The sequence below is a fragment of the Arthroderma uncinatum genome, assembly GCF_011692745.1.
Source record: "Arthroderma uncinatum strain CBS 119779 chromosome Unknown scaffold3, whole genome shotgun sequence".
Lineage (NCBI taxonomy): Eukaryota > Fungi > Ascomycota > Eurotiomycetes > Onygenales > Arthrodermataceae > Arthroderma > Arthroderma uncinatum.
This window is the reverse complement of record NW_022983865.1, coordinates 3,426,323-3,441,630: the sequence shown is the minus strand read 5'-3', so window position 1 is coordinate 3,441,630 and position 15,308 is coordinate 3,426,323. Positions and strand designations below refer to the sequence as shown.

At 47.8% G+C, this 15,308-nt stretch overlaps 3 protein-coding genes across 3 annotated transcripts; 1 reads left to right on the top strand and 2 right to left on the bottom strand.

Moving 5' to 3' along the window:
* Nucleotides 1-8,872: 8,872 nt before the first annotated feature.
* On the top strand, nucleotides 8,873-10,347 carry GIQ15_04793 (uncharacterized protein; the record flags this gene model as incomplete). Its single annotated transcript, XM_033552210.1, has 5 exons — nucleotides 8,873-8,937; nucleotides 9,029-9,078; nucleotides 9,136-9,211; nucleotides 9,270-9,762; nucleotides 9,829-10,347. The coding sequence occupies 5 exons, from the start codon at nucleotides 8,873-8,875 to the stop codon at nucleotides 10,345-10,347; spliced, it is 1,203 nt and encodes a 400-aa protein (XP_033405940.1).
* A 226-nt stretch (nucleotides 10,348-10,573) lies between these two features.
* Nucleotides 10,574-11,563, bottom strand: GIQ15_04792 (zinc-regulated transporter 1; the record flags this gene model as incomplete). The annotated part of the gene is made up of 1 exon (XM_033552209.1): nucleotides 10,574-11,563. One exon carries the CDS (start codon nucleotides 11,561-11,563, stop codon nucleotides 10,574-10,576), a length of 990 nt encoding a protein of 329 aa, XP_033405939.1.
* Nucleotides 11,564-13,198: 1,635 nt separating this feature from the next.
* On the bottom strand, nucleotides 13,199-14,617 carry GIQ15_04791 (uncharacterized protein; the record flags this gene model as incomplete). Its single annotated transcript, XM_033552208.1, has 3 exons — nucleotides 13,199-13,650; nucleotides 13,725-14,334; nucleotides 14,384-14,617. The coding sequence occupies 3 exons, from the start codon at nucleotides 14,615-14,617 to the stop codon at nucleotides 13,199-13,201; spliced, it is 1,296 nt and encodes a 431-aa protein (XP_033405938.1).
* Between the last annotated feature and the right edge of the window lie 691 nt (nucleotides 14,618-15,308).

Here is a 15,308-nt window from a genome sequence, read left to right as displayed (position 1 = left end):
TACATGTAAGGATACAAGTTCCAAGTTTTATTTGGTCTAAACACTTGCTGATTTGACGAGGCAATCTTGGAATCCGCTTCCTCATTTTTGCCCACGAAGAACGGTCATGACCATACATCAACGAGACACGATGGACCACGGCTGCTCGTTCTATCAGCAAACTCATCAAACTCACTCCAACAACAGATCGGGAACATGAGGACCTATATAAAAAAGCGACCAGAATTATCCGACGACATATGCTTTACCTTGGGTGTTAGGAGACAGCATTTGAAACACAGGGCGTTTGCACTCCTCAAGCACGATGGTAATATTGACACTGCAAACTTCGAGACCTCCCAATCTACCAAGTCCCAGAACATGGTATTTGTCTTCACCGGCCAAGGAGCGCAATGGCCAGGTATGGGCAAACAGCTACTGTCTGCATTTGATAGCTTCCGTGACGACATTAGGGTTATGGACAGAGCGTTGCAGACACTGGTGCATCGCCCTGACTGGAGTCTAGAAGGTATGGAGCCTCCCCGAGTGGTGTGTTCACATATTAATCTCATTTTACTTAGAGGAGCTTTTGAATCCTGGCAGCCCTACCAGAGTTGATGGGCCTGAATTTGCGCAAACTCTCTGCACTGCTGTACAAATTGGCGTGACGAATCTACTGAGCCAATGGGGCATTCTTCCTGCCGGAGTAATTGGCCATTCGAGCGGAGAGATCGCGGCTGCGTACGCTGCGGGCGCTATTACCATGGAGTCAGCCATTATCATTTCCTATTATCGCGGACAGCTAGCAAAATCAATTACCAAGGATGAGATGAAACCGCACGGTGGTATGGCTGCCGTTGGCATTACTCCAGAGAAAGCCAAGGGTTATTTAATGCAGGGTGTGGTTGTTGCCTGCGAGAATAGTCCCCGAAGTGTAACGCTCTCTGGGGATAAGGACAAGCTTGACGAGATCCTTGATCGGATCCAATCCACCGAGGAAGATACCTTTTGCAGGCGACTCCGCGTAGAAATTGCATATCACTCTCGTAAGTTGAAATGCCCGTGTTGGAACACTTTGCTTATACTGTTTTAACATGGATTTGCGCAAACTAACACCTCGATAGATCATATGCAGACCTTGGCCAAGCCGTACAATGAACTAATACGGCCCTATATAACTTTCAACAGTACTATGGTCCCACTTTATTCCAGTGTAACGGGTAAGACTGTCGTGAAGCCATCTCAGCTGGATTCTGCATATTGGGTTGAAAATTTGGTGTCACCCGTCCTATTTTCCACTGCCGTCGAAAAATATTTCAGTGAGAATGAAGGAAGCGCTACATTCTTGGAGATTGGTCCTCACTCAGCTCTTTCTGGGCCCATCCGACAAATATTAGAAAGCCATACACCTAAGCTTGACGCTGTTTACATTCCCACTCTTATTCGAGGTGAAGATCAGGTCACAAATCTACTGACTGCCGCTGGGAGAGCGCACATAAATGGCAGCTCTATTCGATTTTTGGCGATTAACGGCCCAGGAAAAGTGGTAACGAACCTTCCAACATACGCATGGCAGCACAGCCAGAGATATTGGGAAGAGAGTCGAATCTCCCAGCGTTGGAGGCATCGCCAACATCCCCATCATGAGATCTTAGGTTCGCGTGTCCTTGAATCAAGTGATTTGGAGCCTACATGGAGGAACTTATTACGTGTGGAACACATTCCTTGGATTTGGGATCATAGGCTGAATAAAGAAATTGTCTTTCCATGCGCTGGTTATATCGCCCTGGTTGGAGAAGCTATTCGCCAGGTTACTGGCTCCGACGAATACTCAATTAGAAACCTGTTCATGAAGACGGCCCTTATATTACAAGATTCTTTGGTCCTGGAAATTATCACTTCCCTGCGGCCAGTTCGACTAACGGATAGCGCCGATTCCAAGTGGTACGATTTCACTATCAGTTCCTGCACTGACGGCGTTTGGAAAAAGCACTGTACTGGCCAGGTGAGATCAGGCGACGCAGAAGAATGCGAATCCACTCCATGCCTTGAGCCTTTCGCTAGACAAATACAGGCAGACTACTGGTATGCTGCATTGAATAAGCGGGGTTTGGACTACGGCCCTCGATTTAGAGGATTGGAAGATATCACAGCAGATCCCGTTTCCCATCAGGCCACTGCGATTATAAACGATGACGAGGAGTTACACGATAGCAACTATAGTCTTCACCCTACTGCGATTGACCAGTGTTTGCAACTTTTTAGCGTGGCATTTACTCACGGTATATCTCGTCAAATGACCAGGCTAAGCATTCCGTTATCAATCGAAAAACTCTACATTGGCAAAGGGGGTCCATCTATGTGCGTGAAGGCTAGAGGCATCCATAATTCTAGCAGTACTGCAAGTGGCAATGTGGCCATGGTGTCTGGAGATACAACTGTCCTATCGATGGAAGGTGCTCAATTTTTTACCGTTGATGACGAGAACGCAAACGCTTCAAACTCACGTTTGGTGTCTCGATGTGAATGGAAACCGGACATAGATTTCTTCCCAGCATTGGAGTTGCTACCCCCTATTCCAGCAGAGACCTACATTCGGGACCTAATCAGAAAATTTTTCTGCATATCCATTATCGAATGTTCAACTCGAATAGGATCTTCAACATCAGAACACCCACACCTGAATAAATATAAGGCTAGGATCCAATCCTACTCAGATAAGATGAAAAATGGATTGGATGAACATGTTCCTGAAGGCCCACAATGGGCAACTGCTCCGTCAGAGGATCGTTTGGCAATTATGAAGTCTTTAAGACAGGAGTTGGAGACGAAGTCACCAGGTGATATGGCTTTGATTGATGCCTCTCAGCGCCTTCTTGACAACATTTCCAACATTATCAAAGGGGAGGTTAGCGCACTAGAAATTCTCATGGAGAATGACGGGTTGAAGGGAATATATGAAAGTAAATCTATATCGACTGATTGGCCCAAATTTTTGTCCTTACTTGGTCATTCAAATCCAGCACTAAGAGTGCTGGAGATAGGTGCCGGAGTAGGGTCAGCTACTGCTAGGGTATTAAGAGGTTTAACTCTCGCAGGAGGTACACGTATGTATTCCAAATACATATTTACTGACATATCCTCTGGTATGCTGCCATCTGCAAAGGAAAGATTCAAAGATTTTGAAGAGATTGAGTACTCAATACTTGATATTACCCGAGATCCGGTGGAACAGGGCTTCGCCGCAGAAAGCTTTGACTTGATCGTCGCTTCAAATGTAAGTGAATTACAAGAAAATCTTAATAGGCACCACTAACTTTTGTATATTAGGTCCTTCATGCAACGCCAGTTCTCAAAGCGACTCTGAGAAACGTGCGAGCCCTCCTCACTCCAGGGGGTCGTCTCCTGCTGGAGGAGCTTTGCCCTAGTAGGTTTTATCCCTAACCAACCTTTACTTTTACTGCCTAACTAACAAATAACGTGGTAGCCTTACCGAGTGTCGATTTTGTAATGGTATGTAGCTCCCTGCTGATTATGAGACTATCGTTAACATAACTGTTGAAATTAGGGTGTCCTCCCAGGCTGGTGGCTGGGAGAAGCCGATGGTCGACGTGACATGCCATATGTCACTCCTGAAAGATGGGACAAAGAACTTCGAGAGAGCGGTTTTACGGGGGTTGAAGTGATGAGATATGATTGTGAAAAACCACATCAGACTAACGCAACTATGATATCACGGTGTGTGGATATTGATCCAGTTAAAGGACAACTGTATCTTCTTCACCATGCCGAGATCCAGATCCATAGTTGGGCTCATGTTTTGGAAGCTCTGCTCGTCAAGAAGGGCTACGTGGTAAACTGGTGTACGCTGGACCAGTTGCCAGCCGACCAAGTCATCGTATCCTTACTAGACTTGGACGGCCCCTTTTTCAACAATATCTCTGAAGATAACTACTACAAGTTTCAAAGCTGCATGTCAGCTGTGGGTGTCGGTAGGGTTTTATGGGTAACACAAGGGGCCCAGATTAAATGCGCAGATCCTCGATACAGTTTGATCCTGGGTCTAGCCCGAACGCTTAGATCGGAGCTGCATATGGATTTTTCGACCTTGGAGGTGGATACATTCGATACAGCCGCAGCTAACTCCCTTTGCGACGTATTGGAGAAGATCCAGCGTCTCCGGGAGAAAAGCCGTGTTGATCCAGAGTATGAGTTTGTCCTCCAAGGTGGTATAGTTCACGTTGGTAGATTCTACTGGACACCGCTGGAAGAGGAAATTACTTCAACCAATACACCAACTTTAGTGAGGGCCTTGGATATTGGGACATACGGTCTCCTAGATTCGATGTCATGGGTTGAAAGAGAGGAACCAATGCCCGAGGAGAATGAAATTGGAGTGGATATAAAGTATATTGGGTTGAATTTTAAGGTATGTACTCTTATGTTTAGTTAATTGGAAATGCTGACAGAAATATCAGGATATCATGATATCACTGGGGGCCATGGGCGATAAAAGCCAACTTGGAATTGAGGGCGCAGGAGTCATCTCCAAAATTGGACCGGGGGTCACAAACTTGCATCTTGGGCAGAAGGTGCTTGTCGGGGGTTCGGGAATCCTTCGTACGTATAAAATAGTTCCAGCTCATCGCTGTGTTCCAATCCCCGAGGAACTGTCTTTGGAAGATGCCTCTACAATGTCAACCGTATATGCTACGGTGATACATTCTCTAGTACACCTCGGAAACGTTCGAAAAGACCAGGTAAAGCCGATATTCATTTGTACCACTGAGTTTCATCGTTTTTAGCTAATGGCGGAAAATTAAACAGTCGGTGTTAATCCATTCCGCTTGCGGTGGTGTTGGTTTAGCAGCCATCCAGCTCTGTCGATCTATCGGCGCTGAGGTAACTATGGGCAGCCCTCCATCAAAATGAAGGTATCGCTAACCATACTAGATCTACGTCACTGTTGGCAACGAACAGAAACGGAATTATCTGATAGATAACTACCAAATCCCTGAAACTCATATATTCGATTCACGAAGCACCTCGTTCCTCCCCGGTATTATGCGACAAACAAACGGTAGGGGGGTTGATCTTGTTTTAAACTCTTTATCCGGAGAACTTCTACATGCCTCGTGGAAATGCGTTGCGGAGCTTGGTCGAATGATCGAGCTAGGGAAGCGAGATCTCATGGGCCACTCTCTATTGAACATGGACGGATTTTTATGCAACAGATCATATTTCGGAGTTGACTTGGCTCAGCTCAGTGAGTCAAATGAAGAAGCTGTTCGGAAGTATGTTATATTCAGGATACGGAAGGGAGCATTCACTAACAGCACATAGGCTATTCCTTGAGGTTATCGAATTTTATAAACAAGGCAAGATCCTGCCTATTCGACCGATAACGGTTTTTGAAGCCGCTGAGGTTGTTCAAGCATTCAAGCATATGCAGACTGGTAGACATATGGGCAAAATTCTGATAAAAATGCCTGATGACCCGACACAACTACCTCTTACCAAGAGCCGTCAAACCCTTCGCCTATCTTCCGATGGTGCTTATCTACTGGTTGGCGGACTTGGCGGGCTTGGTCGTGCTATCACAACATGGATGATTGAAAAGGGGGCCCGACACTTCATTTTCTTGTCCCGGTCAGCCGGAGAATCTGATTCGGACAAAAACTTCCTAGACGAACTAGCCGTTCAGAACTGTACGGCTACCATGGTCGTGGGGAGTGTAGTGAACTTAGACGATGTGAAGCGAGCAGCCACTGTTTGTTCGAGGCCAATTCTCGGTGTTATTCACATGGCGATGGTTTTGAGGGTAAGTAATGCCTTATAAACACATTTCCTTATGTAAGAAACTAATTCGTAGCTTTACAGGACCAAGCATTTGAGAAGATGACATATGATAACTGGAACACCACACTTGCTCCTAAGGTGGAGGGAACATGGAACTTACACAACGTCTTCAAGGATATCCCTCTTGACTTTTTCCTTCTTTTTAGTTCGGTGGCTGCCCTCGGAGGCAACACAGGTCAAGCCAACTATACCGCAGCAAATACCTTCCTGGACAACTTTGTTTCTTACCGCCGATCCATGAATCTACCTGCCTGGACAATCAATATAGGGCTCATGCGCGATATCGGCTACGTTAGCCAGAATATCAAGCTTGTGAACCCGAAACTTGCAAATGTGATAGAAGAACTGGAGGAAGGCAATCTCCTTGATGCCTTGCATATAGCAGTCGCAAAGTCAAAAGGCTCAGGCTCAGGACAACTCGTCGTCGGACTAGGAACATTGAATGGCCAACCATTGTGGTGGTCGGATGCCCGATTTATGGTCTACAAAAATCTAAGCACGCTGGACAAAATCGTCGATGTTCTTACTGGAGAAGACCTCAGGGAATTAATCGAGGAGGTTAAGAAAGACCCAGGCATCCTAGACACACAAGAAACTGCAGACAGAATATCGAAAGAGCTAAGATTATTAATTGGTTCACGCGTGGGTCATGATGAAGATGCGGACATAACTGAGATTGATAATATGGCCATCGACTCCCTAATGACAATTGAGATCAGAAGTTGGTTCCGTCGGAATCTAGCACTTGATGTCCCGTTGATTGAGATTTCGAATGCACAGACTGTCGGAGGCCTCACCAGGACTACCCTGAATGCCCTACGGGCCAAGTACCAATCACAACCCGTGGAAGACACCCAAGAAGAGAGTGACGCACCCTCGGATGCCTCGACCGAGCATAAGACTTGGGAGGCCGATAGGACGTTAGGAAGCAAGGTACAACCACATCCAGGGCCAACAGTTGATTGGCACCATGAGACCGAAGGTCGAGTATTCATGAGTGGAGCCACAGGTTTTGTGGGCGCGTTCCTGCTTGCATCGCTTCTTGACCAGCCATACGTCAAGGCCGTTGCTTGTCTCGTTCGAGCAGGAGATGAATCTACCGGAAGAGCGCGCATCAGAGAAGCTCTTAAAAAATATGGGATACGACGAGAACTTGGCGAGAAAGTACTAATTGTTCCAGGGGATCTGACCAGCCCGACCCTAGGACTTGAACAGAAACACTTCGATGCCCTCTCAGAATGGGCAAGTGTTGTCTTCCATTTAGGTGCGCGTTTGAACTACCTGGAGCCTTATTCAGCCCAACGCGAGACCAATGTTCTTGGGACATACAACATGCTCCGGTTCGCAAACAACAGAAGGTCTGTGAGTTTCCATTATAGCTCGACTATTGCCGCATATGGCTTGGACGCATTTACTGGTGAACGATGTGTCCGAGAGGATGAAAGGCCGACTGTGGTGGATCTCAATGATACTCAAGCCCAGATTGGATACACACAAAGCAAGGCTATTGCGGAAACAATCTTATGGGACGCTATGTCAAACGGAGTTCCTATTTCTATCTATCACATCGGCGTGGTTTTAGGCCATAGTGTTAGCGGTATCGGCAACAAGCACGATGCCGTCCACCGAATGATGACGAGTTGCATCCAGGTCGGCAGCTATCCTCTTGTACCCAAACAACGGAATCAGTTTATTCCAGTTGACTATGTGGTTTCATGTCTTCTGACGATCTCTGCTTCCAACGACAATTTGGGCCAGGCATACAACGTTGTTCAGCCAGACCAGAATGCGGTGATTGACATTCCGGCGACGTTTGACATGCTAAGTCAAAACTGCCCCTTTCCACTACGACCTATTCCCTACGAGGACTGGATTGATTCGGTTACAAAGTTCAAGTCGGCAGGTATGACTGTGTTTTTGCCATCAATGGAAGAACGAGACCGTGACCGTGCCGCATTCTGGTGGGACGTCCAGACCAGCACCTCTACTTATGGGACAGACAATTTACGCCGAGCACTTTCAGATTCTCCAGAAATCCTGGAGCTCTTGCCTATGGATAAGCTGATTAGGCTATGGTCCGTCCAATGGCTGAAGGGGGCTAGCATCATTGATACCTTTGCTCCGTGTATGCGCCAGATGCAAGTCAGCTGGCCAAATGGGGGACCGCCTCAAGTTGCGGATGCGGAGCGAGAACCAGATTATGGTATACCTGCGGAATATATATAGGGAGAATTTTGTATTGTGATCAGTGTATAATACCCCATTGATGTATACACCTCGCTATGATCTTGTCAGTATCCATAGCCTTATCTAGTGAATGCGTGAGTGTTGATGGCTTCCAAACATTTTGTGGTGACTAAGCTTGCACATGATCAGTGTCACAAGAGATGCAGGTCTGGTGACTTTTTTACAGTGACTAAGCAAATCCATTTCCTAATCTAGTAATTTACCGTTTAGTCAGCATATGACCAAGTATAATACCGTATTCTTGTCAGCTGGCCAATCATTGTGCAGTATATGGTATGAGCTAGTATCGGAGTCCGTATTAATGAATATCCCGAAACAATGACTAAGCTGAACAAACTAATGCAAACACTGTAAACACTGTATTACATAATATCACCATATCACATGACCTACCTTTTTATCCCCAAATTGGGTTCATGAACAACTTGAAAAGCAGCCAAAAGATGGATATATAGAACTTCATATGGATTGATATATGGCAGTGTATATATATAGGTAATAATGGTAACGCTTGCTCCATATGTCTGCAGGATCTGTAGAACAAAAAAAGAAAAGTAGCCTCCGATAGCGCTCCCTCATCCATCGGGCGGGCTAAGATCCAACGCCCCGATATGCTTGCTCAACAAATCATAAAAGCTCCCACTGCGTCCCCCTTCTACTTCAACTCTCTCTCTCCTCCTTGCTCGGTGCTTGATATATTCATCTTGCAATCAGTTCAGCTCTTTTAATTTAATTCTACTCCTTACCATCAATTAAACCATCTCCAAGCTTATCAAGCTCCCCCACCATGTCTACTCGCCCACCAGTTTACATTGTATCCGCAGCTCGAACCCCAGTGGGCTCGTTCCTTGGGTAAGCAATTGCCCTTATACACCTAACATGCACTTCTAATGCTAGAGAATGGAATATATATGATACCTTTACTGACTTGGTGGATATACAGCTCCCTATCGACTCTCACTGCCCCTCAGTTAGGAGCTCACGCGATAAAGGGTATATAACTTGCTGCCTAACGACTAGGTATCGCCCAATGCTAATTAGGATATATAGCTGCCGTCGAACGGACCCAGGGAATAAAGCCAGAGGATGTAGAGGAAGTCTTCTTCGGCAACGTTCTCTCCGCAAAGTAATATATCCTTCCCCTATGTAGTGACCCTGGCTAACATCTCCGAACCCGTTGATAGTGTTGGCCAAAACCCCGCCAGACAATGCGCATTGGGCGCTGGGCTCTCTGAATCTACCATCTGCACCACCATAAACAAGGTGTGCGCCTCTGGTCTTAAGGCCGTTATCTTAGGTGCTCAAACCATCATGACTGGTAACGCCGATATCATTGTTGCGGGCGGAGCAGAGTCTATGTCGAATACCCCCCATTACCTCCCCAACATGCGCACTGGTGCTAAATATGGTCACCAATCCCTCACGGACGGTATTATGAAGGACGGTCTATCGGACGCCTACGGAAAGAAGGAGCTTATGGGTCTACAGGGAGAAGAGTGTGCCCAGGACCACGGATTCAGCCGTGAGCAGCAGGACGAATATGCCATCCGCACATACCAGCGTGCCCAAGCTGCACAGAACTCGGGTGCTCTCAGCGCGGAGATTGCACCAATTGAGATTCCAGGTTTCCGCGGCAAGCCTGGTGTGGTTGTTGACAAGGACGAGGAGCCCAAGAATGTAATACATAACCCGACCCAGCACGCCCTTGTTGCCGAATACGTGCAATGCTAACAAGAAATCTAGCTCAACCCTGATAAGCTCCGAGCCATTAAGCCCGCCTTCATCCCCAACGGTGGAACAATCACAGCTCCCAACTCCTCTCCTCTCAACGACGGTGCAGCTGCTCTCGTCCTCGTCTCCGAAGCTAAATTGAAAGAGCTAAACCTCAAGCCCCTGGCCAAGATCCTCGGATGGGGTGACGCAGCCAAGGCACCCAGCAAATTCACCACCGCCCCATCCCTCGCTATCCCCAAGGCTCTTAAGCACGCTGGCGTTGAGCAAAGTGCTATTGACGCCTTTGAGATTAACGAGGCATTCAGTGTCGTTGCGTTGGCGAACATGAAGATTCTCAACCTTTCCGAGGACAAGGTTAACATTCACGGCGGCGCTGTGGCGTTGGGACACCCACTTGGAGCAAGCGGTGCGCGTATCCTGACCACTCTTTTGGGTGTGTTGCGTGAAAAGAAGGGAAAGCTTGGATGCGTGGGTATCTGCAACGGTGGTGGCGGTGCTAGTGCTATGGTCATTGAATCCTTGCAGTAGATATTTCCCGTCGGACATTCGCTATTACTGAATGTTGTTAAGCGGACCAATGGATGATGTTAATGACCTTTAAAAGCCGGGTTTCTATCTTGATTAACAAATGATTTCGGGAAATTAGCTCCAAGAAAGATATATATGGTAGTTTGAACATGGATAGAAATACACTATATTCCAGAAAATAAAGGGAGTAAAATGATTAAAATAGAGCGATCCAGAAATATGTGGCCTATGCAAAGGCCCCTACTAATGCCATCAGTAACGCACCAGCAGCAACAGCAAGGCAGGCTTCAAGCCTATTTCTTCCTTGCAAAATGTCGTAACTCCTATCACTCAAGAAGTCTTCAGCTAACAACTCCACTAATCCCGCAAACAATAAAAGTCCGCTGCTGAATGCGTTTGTTAAGCCAACCATGAGTAGTCCCGTAGTGCTCGCTGGGTCGTACAAATTGTGTACACCCAACCCGATAGCCTGGCCGATGGGCGTAGTGGCTCCATACGCCAACGCCATAAGCCAGGGTTTAGGCGATGACGGTGGGAATAAGGCTGGTATTAGGGCTGCTATACGCGCACCGAGGGCAAAGCCTTCAAAAGTCTGATGGAACGATATGGCGACTAGAAGCACGAGGAAGTTTGCTCCTGAGGCCACGGAGAGAGCCATACCGATGAATATACTGTGGAATAGAATGCCGGCTTCGAGAAGTAGACACTGCAGCAGCTGTTTTTGGGCGGTTTGCTGGCTTATGTTGGTGTCGTGGTGGTGTGATGCGGTATCGTGGTGGCCATGGCCATGACCTCGTCGTCGAGTTGGGTGCAATATATCAGATGCATTATCCTCAGGTTGTGGGTCGAGTTCTTCAAGATCCAGATCTAAATCTTCGTCATCACTTAACTGACTGGCGTCTGCGTCTTCTCTGCGGTGGTTGCCCCCTCCGCCCTGTGGTATGAGCGGACTCGCTCCCTCTACCAGATTCTCCGTCGAAGGGCTTATCATTAACCCATTCGCTGGGTGCGGATTTCGCCGTAATTTCCCCAACGGTAGCGATGTGCCTCGCTCCAGTTCTCCGCCGTTTGCATGAACATGGCCAGCATGCTCATCGTAGCCGTGTTCATGACCTAGCTTGTCTATAAGAGTATCGTACTCCGACCCATGAACGTGGCCCGCCCCCTTCATAGCAAAGAACATTTCTATACATACAACCATCATGACGGCGACCATGGCGACCAATCCCGCGAACGCCGGGTATCCTTTGTTCCAAAATCGCGGTAGACATGGGCTTGTTAGAGATATGAATGCGGTAGGCAGGAGATGTACGAAGGCGGTGGCTATCAGCACGCCTGTTCCAAAATGGCGAGATAAGAAGAGGAATCGACGCGGTATGGGTAGGCGAGGGAATCGGCGGGCTATTATAGGAAATGAACATGCTGGTTCGGACGTTAGTACTAGGCATAGCCATAGATAGATGGGGCAGTCATTCACGTACCAAATGTGCTAAGACCTAATATGAGGAACAAGGCAAAGACGTGAATCGGTGTGTTATACGTGTTTCCTGCAATTTTGGATCCGCATGTTCGTCGAAGGAATTCCTCCTTCAACTTATCGATCGGTACAGCATCCAGCCCTGGAGCAGCGGGACCGTCTAATGAATCGAACCGCACGTCAGCAATGTGAAGATAGGAGAACTGAGCGGAAGATAGACAAACCTTCTGCCATCGCCGGTTATTAATAGCTCCCTTCTTTGACCAACAGTCTAAGCGTGTACCCTGTCTGCCTGCCTGCAGTTCTCCGTGCAATGATCAATTCAGCATGTAACCATCCGTCTCATGCGAGTGTCCGTGTATCCATAACCCGGCGAACGATAAAGCAGTACTATAACAGTTGCTCTCGCTTATCTAGCTTTGTATATCGCTTTTCTTGCCGTCGCCGTCCGCGTCTTTCTGAGGAGATGTAAAGGGGTTCTTCGGTCGATAGCTCGTGGCTCGTCGCAAATAATTTGGACTGATTGCGCAAACAGCAACAGCTGAGCAAGGAGCACGGTATAGTATCGGAAGAGCAGGAGTCTGTATCCGATATCTCCCAATTGATATAGACGACTCAAGTGAAAGTAATCTGAATGTCGCGGATGGTGTATTGTTGGTTTTATGTCTGACCGGTGTCGTGTGTCAAGTTTCCTGGAAGTCACGGGATGTCACGGATTAAGGTGAAAGAGAACCACTGGTACTCCTGGATGAGCGCGGAAGTCAGGAAAGATGATAAAATAGTTGGATATCATGCAATGATCTGGCCTGGACGTTGTTGGCGGTTAAAAAGGAGCGAGGCCATGTCTTGGGTTAGTAGCAGGGATATATTAATCTATTCCGCCAAGATACATACTTACACGCAGCCCCTGCGTTTGAAAGAATAATCTACTCGATGATAGAATATATATCTAGTGTACAAGTTACAGAGATGCAAGTTTATATAAGACACAATCTGATCATTGGAAGAGTAGATAAAAATGCAAACAAAAGACAAAGAAAGGGGTTTCGTCAGCCAGCTATCCGGATTCCGCTTATCCTCCTTAAAGAACATGAAGAGGTGAAAAGGGGGAAAAAGGTAAAAAATCATATCATGAATTTAAAATGAAGTAAAGAGGTTAAAGACGTCAAATATCGCCAGGGAGCCCGATTCTTTTAACGCCATGGTGAGAGATATATGTATATATCGGAGGAGAAGGTATCCTTCTAGAAAGAGTAAAAGGGTGTATTTGCAATTCAACGAGCTCGGATATCAAGTACAAAGTAAGAAAGTAAAAAAAGGCAAGCGACAAAACGACCATGGCATTTATAAGGGATGGCCCTGTATGGCTGCTATCTAAGAGCCGAGAGGGAAGGTGTTGCTCCTCTCTGCGTCAGCGCACATCTCCTTGACGAGATCGGCATCGAGAGTGGTGGGGAAGTCCTTCATGTCCTTGAGGATCTTGACGTGGAGGGAGCTGGAGGCAGCGTTGAAGACAACGGCGGCGGTGACGGTCTTCTCTGGGCGCTCGAAGTAGTAGCTGGATCCACCGGAGACGTTTCCGTGGAGGGTAGACTTGCAGCGCTTGTCACCTGGGGCGAGGACTTCGAGGACGTCGAATTCACCGCATCCGGAGGCCCAGCAGGAGCAGTCCTTGTTCATTGGGTATTGGGAAACACGGGGAATTTGAGCGTTGAGGATCCAGAAAGCAGGCATGTCGACGGGGCTGTAGATGGACTCGGCCTTGGCACCGGTGAGAGGCATGTCGAGCTGGGCGAGGAAGATCTTGTTGGCACCATCGAAACCGTCTATAATCGCTGTTAGTCTTTACTCTTTATACATGGAGACTTTATTTTATAATAATATGGGATGGTGCACTTACGGTAGGCAACGGCACCAGGGCGGGAGTAACCGCAGCTGTTACCCTCACACTTCTTGTCGGTCATGATGACGATTTCCTTGCCATCAGGAATCATCTTGTCCTTGGGGACGGATGGGGAGGTACCCATTCCGAAGAGGTTCTCAGCAGCGTAGGAGAGAGCACAGCCGAATCCCTGAATGACACCCTCGGCCCAGGCACCCTCGTTGTTCAAGAAGGTGATACCATCAGCCTCACCAGCATCGGCATCGTAGTAGGCAACACGGCCCCACTGGCCTGGTCCAACATTGACGGGAGCAGAGCTGGATGGCTTAGGCTTCTTGTTGTCCTTGGGGGCGCCATAGCTCTTGACATGTGGTCCAGAGGCTGGAGCACCTGGAGCAGGGGTGGGAGCAGCACCACCGCCGTAGTTGTTGGCCCACGTGACGACCTTGCCGTCAATGGTGGCGGTAACAACATCTCCAACGGCACGCTTCTCGTGGAATCTCTGGTGAGAGTGGCCGTGACGACGCTCGTGGATGGTGGGCTTGAGGTCGCGCTTTGGCTTGTCGGAGCCAAGGTTGTAGACGGCGAGCTTGTGGAGGTTCATGGGACCACGGAAGTGGAGGGAGACCTGTCTTCCATCAGTTTTGTCCTCTGCCTTCTATCATGGAGAAACTCACCTCCTCGTCAAGGGGAGCGAGAGGACCGCTGTACTGCTTTGGCGAGGAGCCGCAGGACATGGAGCCGTCGTCCATGTTGGTGATCATGTTGTAGGAGCCGGAGAAGTCGAAGTTGGTGTACTTGATAGAGTCGACTGGGTCACAGTACCAGTTGCCGCCATCGTTGGCGCATCCCGCAGTGACGGTTGGGATGGCGACTGCGAGCGCAGCTCCGAGGACAAGAGAGTATTGCATCGTGCTGTTCCTGTTAGCCTGATGATCCTGAAGTGATGATCTTGATATCGTGATCTTGATGAGATGGTCGTGATGCTGAGATGCTGTGATGCTGTGATGCGAGCTGGGATGCGACGACTTACGTAGATATGAGTGAGCAGAAAGGGGCAGCTAAAGAGCGAAGAGAGACAGTGTCTTGAAGGAGTGGATAAGGAGTTGTATAGACAACAGCCTTGAAACAGGAATTTAATGAACGTGAGGTCGAAGTTGTTACTGTCCAGGGGGAAAGGGAAGAAAGAAGAGAGGAAGAAACGGAGGAGCAAGATAGAAATACTTCCCTGTTGGGCGCGGAACCCGAAAAGGAGGAAATTAACTTACGGTATTACCACTGACATACCGGTTACCGTACAGGGATAACTGCCCGCCCCGCTGCCCCGCCTCGCCACATAGCCACAGGTAATAGGGGTAGACAACATAAGAATAATCAAGAATGATAAAGAATAAATACTAACACTAACAATAACAATGATAATAACAATAATAGTAATTATTATAATAATAAAAGAATAAGAATAAAGAATAAGATGCTCGTAAGGATGAACGTCCGGAGTAAAGCGGCATGGCAAGCCAGGGACGGCCGCTGATTGGCCCTGGGACAAAGACTTTGCGTGGCCGCTCTATCCTTAAAGCGGCCTTAGTGCCAGGAACAAGG